The 8808-nt window shown below is 35.3% G+C and overlaps 1 protein-coding gene across 1 annotated transcript; it reads left to right on the forward strand.

Annotated features, from left to right (window-relative positions):
* The first annotated feature begins 622 nt into the window (after positions 1–622).
* LOC127126243 (UBP1-associated protein 2C) lies at positions 623–2211 on the forward strand. Its single transcript, XM_051055130.1, has 6 exons — positions 623–880; positions 989–1106; positions 1189–1332; positions 1421–1596; positions 1682–1754; positions 1846–2211. Exons 1-6 carry the CDS (start codon positions 780–782, stop codon positions 2095–2097), a joined length of 864 nt encoding a protein of 287 aa, XP_050911087.1. The 5' UTR covers positions 623–779; the 3' UTR covers positions 2098–2211.
* The last annotated feature ends 6597 nt before the right edge of the window (positions 2212–8808 follow it).

The following is an 8808-nucleotide window of genomic DNA, read 5'->3' on the forward strand; positions in this document are numbered from 1 at the left end:
ACAAGATATTTACTCTCTCCCCATGGTGAATGATATATTTCGAATTAAATAGAGTTTTAAAATAACTGACACATTTCAATTCTTAAAATATCTTTTTTAATTTTACTCTATAATTAATACTCTTTCCGTTTATTTTTAAATGTTATTTTTTTTATTTTTTACACAAATAAAAAAACTAATCATTATTGTTATTTTTCAAATAATAATTCTTCTTTTATTTATAATACCCTTAATCATATTACATTCATTTTATTTTTTCTCTCTTTATAATAATTACTTAGGGATAATTTTGACAAAAATAAGGTTAATATTATCTTGAACTTTACAATTGACAATTAAAAAAAAATGACATTTAAAAAACAACGGATGAGTATTACTTTCATCATTCCTAATATATGTTAAAGATAGTTTAATAAAAGTATCATTCTCTCTTTTATTTATTCTTTTTTCTTAATCGGTGTAAAATATTAGTAATCAACTGAGTCACTTATTGTAGGACGGGAGAAATAATAAAGATATAGAGAGAGTTATACTAGGATAAATGGAGACATAGAGATAGAGGGGGTGATAATGTAAAAAGATAGTGGTGGTGATAATATTTATCCTAACCCGGGTAAACATGGGCCTTCCTATTGTGTGAGGAAGAAAAGCCCAATTATAATTCTAATACATTGGGTTGAGTGAATTTAGAGTCAAATAGTGATTTGTTAAGAGAAAGAGGTGAGACTCGAAAAGACCAAGATTACGAAAAGAACTAGTAAAGAAGAGCAAGAAAAGAGATGGAAAACTTGAACCATGGCGAATCTTCTTCCAATGGAGGCATTCGAAGTCGCTTCGAACTTCTTTCCAAACCACAACTCGTTGATCTTCTCTGCAATCTGTAAGTCTCCATTTCACTCCTTTTCTTTTTTCTTACAGTCCATTGATCAATGGCGTGTGTGTGATTGACAGCGTGCATGTTTCTTTGTTTTCATGTTTACACACAAAGAGCCTCCCGACATCCTTCCATCGCACAAGAAATCGAAACTCTTACAAATGTTCATTCCCATCGAACGCTTTTCGTTTCCGGCTTGTCCTCCCAAACAAATTCACAAACTTTAAGTCGTGTAAGTGCACGCATTCATCATCCTCACCATGCATCATGCATTTGAAGATTCGTTCTTGATATGGTATATTCTTGTTTTTCAGGCATTTGAAGAGTATGGAGAAATTGAGAGAGCTACTGTGATTCGTGATAAAGTCACAAAAATATCCAAGAACTATGGATTTGTCACTTACAGAGATGTTAAATCAGTTCATGATGCACTGAGAGAACCTAGGAAATATATTGATGTAAGCTATAGTGACTGTTTTGAAGAAACTGGTGTGTATTTTCTGTGCATGATGAATATATGAATACTGAATTTTTTTTCTTTTTCAGGGGTCAGTGGCTAGATGTGATGTAGCTAATGAGCGCCAAGGGAAAACTAGTGGTCCTGATTTTCCCCTCACCAGGAAGATTTATATTGGAGATTTAGCAGCAGGAGTAACAAGCGAAAATCTGCGCAGCGATTTTCAGATGCATGGTGAAATAGAAGAAGCAGTTGCAATGACAAAGTATAGCACCATGTTTCAATTGGATATATAATATTTATTGTTGGTAGTAATCTTTGTAATAACATTGTTATGTTATTTTCAACAGTGATAGATATGGATTCGTTACATTCGCGACAGCAGAGGCTGCAAAGAAGGCTATAGATCACAACAGTCTTCATGTAAGGAAATATTTGAAATTATTCAAAGGTGTGATTGAGGGACATGATTGTATTTATACTGAAGAATGTGTTGAAACTTGTTATGTGGCAGCCAACATTTGCTGAAGGGAGAAAAAGGATTGTGAAATATGCTAATCCCCGGAGGGGTCCACGAGCTTTACGAGGGAATTCAAGTCCAGAATATGAGCAGGCTGAGGCTGAAGATGATTATGTTGATTATCATTCTCCAGTACCATATGGTCCACCTCCTTATGAAATATATGGTGTTTCCTATCCTCGTCTTTCTGCAGTGACAGATGAATTCGGGACCCGTTATTACTATGACTGTTCCTATCCCTACTAAGCATTGTGTTGATATTGGGAATTCTTTCTTTGGTCTCTTGTGCTAGTTCTTGTGATTATCACCTAGTTCTTTCTTTCATCAATTCGTGTAACACCAATGCATATAACTCTATACAATTGAGATACATTTTACAATTTTTTAGTGATGTTTTACTTTGTTCAGTTTTATATTTTCATGAATGAATGAAAGAAATACTGAAAAATATAAAACTGAAATGTGTGATAAATTCATCGTATTAAATTGGTAAGGAGTGTTGAGAGAGCATGGTTGAAACCATGGTTTTCTGTGCAGGAGGAAACAATATTGATCTGAATGTCATTGCACGTAAGTAAACCGAGGAAACTTTTGAGTATGAGTGACTTGACATTATTTCTTCATCTAGCCTCTCCATTGAGGAAAGTTACAACTACCGGTAGCTTTAGAAAACAGGAGTTGGCCAAACATTAGAGATTAGAGACCAATCACAGTTTAAGGCAACACAAAATCATTTTCCTCCCATCCAACTGCTGACGCACCAGAACAGTAGTGTGATGGCTAAAACTTTTAAGGACGGAATTGCCCTCTAACTTTCCTTATATCTCTCTCTTTTATTAGACATTCTCACTCCTCGTGTTTCCCTCCCATTTTCTTCTTTTTTTTCTCATCTTTTTTTCTTATGAAAATGCCTAAAATCACCAAAGATAAAGGATCCAAAAGTTAGAGGAACATATTCCTAATTGTTGAGGCCCAATGTCATTCGGTGGTGTTTGGATTCTTAAACATCATGGTAATTATTCTGGGTCAACCGAATGTCCAAATAACTAAGGTTCAATCTGTCTCATATCCACTATACTTAATCCAGAGTATAAAAATCAGATCACATGCAAAGAGCAGGGTACATTTTTTTAACTTCATTTTTCATTACGCTCATCTTGAACTGACTTGGTGTTGGAGTGCTATCAATGCAGGTCCACACCACCCCACATCGTTGTAAAGGAGATTGGAATCATCATTCAAGATCATCAGTTTTCCAACTGCATCAATTTCCGGTTCCTAACAGAATTGTGGCGCTGTCTGTGGGAAACGACTTTCGATTCCTGCAATTTTCACATTTTTAGATCCAGTTTTTATTTACCAATTTATAACCTCCTTAGGTTACCGAATCAAGAGCAACTTGACTTCTGATCATTACGCTTTCTACGAATTCACGATTCGTTTTCCAACTCCATCACTCACAATCTCATAAGATATCATAATCAAGAGCATTCAAAAATGAATACGAAGATCCCTTGTAGTAGATTCAGTAAGTTATCATTTTGACTGTGATTTCAAGAAGTTCTAGATATCAAATTCTCTCAAGAGCTCCACAAAGCAGCAAAAGAAAGGATCTATGATCCATATCTAGGTTTACACAGAGTTTAAGGTAATTTCTATGAAGGTCATGTCGTAGGTTCGCGGTCCATCCTTCATCTAACGTCCCATGTATTTTCCACTTCTACCAGGGTACTCACTAAGGCGATGTTGAGGATACGAAAAATTCATAGTTAACGTCGGGCACATATCAAGTATCAAGCGCTGACTTTGGGTACTAAAGGATCTCGGACCTCTGGTCAGAACCTCCTCAAGCCAGGTCCTGTGGGCCATAGTATAATGGGTTGATTTAATTACATCATTTCTATATCGCTTGGATTAATTAGCAATAGGATATCTATTGATTCCAACGATGACCTGCTGATGAACTACCTGGTCCCTACTATTCTGGAGCAGTGCATTAAGAAGAAAAAACATTATGGCACAAATGTTATAGACCCGAAGTAGCAGACCATAAAACCCCTATGATCGTAATATCAAAGTCAATGGAACTCTCCGATTATAATCTTGGAATAAAGGTACATGTATTTTGATGGAGGGAAAACCGGTCAGTGGCAACTTCCGATCCACACTCGGTACCGTCGTTCTAAAGGAAAGACTAGACATAAAGAAAAATTTGTGCCCCAACCAGAGGTCTAGAAGACGGGTCCCTCAAGGAGCGTTATCCACATCCGACCATCCTCATGTATCTAGGGAAATCCGACCATCATCCTGAATCACCCCTAGGTAGGTCGTCGGCCACTTGTGGACTACTTAAGGTAGATACCCACTCCGAAGTAACATTGGAGCCATGATGTTTTGACCCCAGCCGTTAGGAAGCGTCCACAGAAGATTTTCATCAAAGGTAACTCTGAGGTCTTAAGGTTTTCAAAAGTCGTCTTCAAGCTACATCATCAATAAAGTCGACCATCCATCCACATGTTGACAGGAAGATACAAAGCGAGATGCTTCATCATTTCGTCCAAATGAGTCGTATACAGAAGAGAAACACACCCCCTTAGAGCCCTAAGGTATGACAACTATAAAAAATTTAGGACGACATCTGACCACTACAAAGTCACCATTGAAAATCTATATATATGGTCTTGTTATTGTTTCCTTGTAAAAAAATTCAATTCATTATTAATATAAATATTCGTACACATTTTATTGCCTTCTTCTATTGTATGTTTCCATGTCTCTCTTTCTTTTATAGCACTAAAGGAAATTATGAAAGATTTCATGCATGAATGTGTATCCAATACAGACTAAATGCAATTATGTGATTCTGATATGGCTTAAAACACATTCCAATCCCTATTGTGTATCTGAGATAGACTAGACACATTTCTTCAATTCTGATACAGCTTAAATGCATTCCATATCCAATTGTCTATCCGATATAGATAGAACGCATTTCTACAATTATTATACAACTTAAAACACATTTTGTGTCCGATTACGTATCTGATACAGACTAAATACATTTATGTGATTCTAACACGGCTTAAAATGCATTCCATGTTCGATTGCGTATCTAATACAGACTAAACACATTTAAGAGATTCATATATGACTTAAAACGTATTCCATGTTTGTTTGCGTATCTAATAAAGACTAAATGCATTTCTATGATTTTGATACGGCTTAAAACTTATTTCATGTCTGATTGCATATTTGTTATAAACTAAACACATTTTTGTGATTTTGATACGGCTTAAAATGCATGCCATGTCCAATTGCCTATCTGATACAGACTCATCACATTTCTGCAATTATGATATGGCTTAAACGCATCTAAAAAATGACTCCTTATGCGAGACATGCTACACACATTTCTCCGTAGCTGGCACACCCCTCCCCTATTAGGATCTATCCCTTCCAACGGCATAAGCGGTGGAGCATGGAGACTTCTATCTCAATCCAAAATGAGTTTTAGGATGAAAGAAAGTAGAAAGAATAATATAAAGGGTTATATTTAGAAAATTGGCATATACTGAAATAAGGAGAAACCTCATTTATATAGGATAAAATTTGGCTCAAAAAGGAAACAATCCATGGGCTTTTTTAATTATTTAATCGATTAACCCTAAGCGTGGGACCAGACGAGCTTTATTCAAGTCCTTTTCTTGATTCAACAATGTCTAGCACTTTCAACTGGAACTTGGTATCTTTTACTAATGAGGCTTGTGGTATGTCGATTGGGTTCCATATTGCAATCAATTTCACCTTTGTTAGTAGTCACAAAGAACTTCTTAAGTTATTAACAACAAATATTGTTTGAGTTATAGAGTTATCATCTTTTAAACCACTTGGCATTTGTCATCATCAAACCGCATGACACTTATACTTGTAGAACACATAGATTCACAATTTCGTCTTCACTACTACAAAATATAGATTTCGTAAGGAACTTTTACCTCGACCATAATGTCCATCATGGTAAAATCTATTCATTTGGACGTGTTTATTTCATTTTCATTTTAAGCCACTTTTTACCACGGTCAACATTTCCAACTGTGGTGAAAAGTGGCGCCTGATCATATGTTCGAATCCCAACACCAGCAATTTGTTTTTAAAGCACTTTACCACAATTGGAATTTCCAATCATGGCGAAAAGTGGTTTCTTGTCATGGGTTCAAATTCCAACACTAGCAGTTTTGTTTTTTATTCAGATTTAAGTCATTTTTCACCACGGTTGGAATTTCAACCGCGGTGAAAAGTGGCGTCTTCTTTTTTTTTAAAACTAAAAATAAATATCATCTTCCTCACCGGAGAACTTAGAATAACTTCATATTCTATCTCTGAACTTCATCTTTCATTTACGAAACTATATTTCTCCATTAAACCAAACTGGAAAACATCATTTCTTTTATTAACGAGTTTCAGAACTCCATCATCTCTTCTCCAACTTAAATGAGGCAAGGAAAACATGAATTCAAGCTAGCAATGTTATAAGTTGTTATAGTTGTGTCATGTAAAAAATGTTTAATGTTGTTTTTGTTATTGAGATTTAATGTTTAATGATATTATTGATTTTATTTTTGTTGTTGTTGTTTTTTTTCTTGTTGTTGTTGAGATTTATGTTTAATGATTCTATTGATTTAGTTTTTTTTTAGTTTTTTTGTTGTTGTTGTTGTTTTTGTTGAGATTTAGTGTTTAATGATTCTATTGATTTTGTTTTTTTAGTTTTTGTTGTTTTTGTTGTTGAGATTTAATGTTTAACGTTTCTATTGATTTTGTTTTTTATTGATGTTATTGTTGTTGTTTTTGAGATTTAATTTTTAATGATTCTATTGATTTTATGTTCTTGTTGTTCTTGTTGTTCATGTTCTTGTTCTTGTTCTTGTTCTTACTCTTCTTGTTTTTGTTTTTGTTCTTGTTCTTGTTCTTGTTCTTGTGTTAGCAATATTTAATATACTATATTATGATGGAAGTGTTGGTGTAAGTCCTAGAGGCCAATACTTTTGGTACTTGTATCGAATTATTTATTAATAATAAAAGGCTTTTTCTTTATTACATTTGTTTAATAAAGTCTCTAGAATAGCTAGTCCGTTTAATGTATCAAGTGTGACTTAATCATGAGATCACATTAAACATAAGGACACTATTCTTAAAGTATCTGTAGTCGAGCTTTATTGTGAAGTGGGATAATATTAAAGCATTAAGACTATTATGTATATAGATTGATGATCACATCTCATGGATCATGGATAAGGAGTTATCAAGTCTTAAACATAGGTATGAATTTTAAGAGTAATATTTATACTGGATTGATCCGATATGAGAATACTATATAAAATATTATGCAAAGTGTCATAAGTTATTCTCATGGTGATAATGGTGTATACCACCCTTCGACCTGAAACCACTATGGACCCTAGATGTAGAGTCGAGTGTTTTATTGTTGATCAAACGTTGTCCGTAACTGGATGACCATAAAGACAGTTGATGGGTACTCCACGAAGCATGCTAAGGGACATGAGTGACCTAGATGGAATTTTCCCATCCTGCGTAACAGGATAAATGTCTATGGGCCCAATATTGAACTGGACAAGGATGACACGGTCTATGCCTTGTGTTCAATATAGACATAAGGGCAAAAGGGTAAATATACACATAATTATTATCACAGTAGGATTTATCAGATCACATGACATTTTCGTGTCTTGGGTAGCAGTGATGTGTTGCTAGATACCGCTCACTGTTTATTATGTTAAATACGTGATTTAATATAATTGCCAATGCCGCGAAAACCTACAGGGTCACACACAAAGGACAGATTGATGAGAGATAGAGTAACTAAGGAACACCGTAAGGTACAGTGCACTTAAGTGAATTGTAGAACATCGTAAGGTACGGTGTACTTAAGTAGAATACGAAATCTGGTAAGGTACCACGCACTTAAGTGAATTTGGCATATTATAAGATATGGGCCACATACACTTAAGTGGGCTTTTTAGCTTGAAGCCCACACAAATGGTTCTATAAATAAAACCCTTGTGCAGAAGCAGTTAGTGCAGTTGCAATTTCGTTCTCTCTCTCTCTCTCTCTCTCTCTCACTCAAAGCCTTCATTCATAGCAACTAGCACTGAGATTGAAGGAATCCGTTCGTGTGGACTGAGTAGAGGCGTTGTCGTCGTTCAACGTTCGTGATCGCTCCGTAGATCTGCATCAAAGGTTTCAATCGTCACAAGAGGTAACTATTCTATCACTAGTCATGCCCATTCGTAAGGATCACTAAAGGACAAAATTTTTATTTTCGTTGTATTTTGGATCGCCCTTCTCCTTCAGGAAGTTCTCAATGTAACAACTAAATCATGTGGCAAAAATGAAAAATTGGGCTTATTGACTTTTCACCATGGTTGGAACTTCAAACCTTGGTGAAAAGTGGATTGACTAACATTTCACAGTAGTTGGAAGTTCCAACTGTGGTAAAAAATGGACTGACTATATTTTACTACGGTTGGAATTTCCAACTGTGGTGAAATGTAGCACGTTATCCAATTTTTCCCAATAGACCTTAACCTGTGGTGAAAATTAGCACACTTACTACCACACCTTTCGTTACCATGGGTTGTCATCCATGGTGGAATCCTTATACCAGCCATGGTGATATATACTTTTTATAGTGCTTCCAACTGGTCGATGTTTCATATAGATTCTGGTAAGAGGTTATGCAATTATTTTGTTGGATGTTCATTGCCTCTTCACGAGTACATATTTTCCAGGATGAGTTTCAGACTTCCCTTCATCAACAACATTGATGTGAGGGGTTTTGAATCGTCTCAAGATTTTCCCATCTCAATTATATCCCGTGAGTTGGGAATATGTGAAAGTATTTCAATGTTGGTGCAAATATAGGGACGGTACACCGACTCT

The sequence above is a fragment of the Lathyrus oleraceus genome, chromosome 3 (assembly GCF_024323335.1).
Source record: "Lathyrus oleraceus cultivar Zhongwan6 chromosome 3, CAAS_Psat_ZW6_1.0, whole genome shotgun sequence".
Classification (NCBI taxonomy): Eukaryota; Viridiplantae; Streptophyta; class Magnoliopsida; order Fabales; family Fabaceae; genus Lathyrus; species Lathyrus oleraceus.

Bases quoted from the DNA above. Each gene is read 5' to 3' on its own strand.
- LOC127126243 (XM_051055130.1), top strand. From the start codon at position 780: ATGGAAAACTTGAACCATGGCGAATCTTCTTCCAATGGAGGCATTCGA. The intron at 881-988 runs GTAAGTCTCCAT...TTACACACAAAG, and splicing joins GTTGATCTTCTCTGCAATCT to AGCCTCCCGACATCCTTCCA. The intron at 1,755-1,845 runs GTAAGGAAATAT...GTTATGTGGCAG, and splicing joins TAGATCACAACAGTCTTCAT to CCAACATTTGCTGAAGGGAG.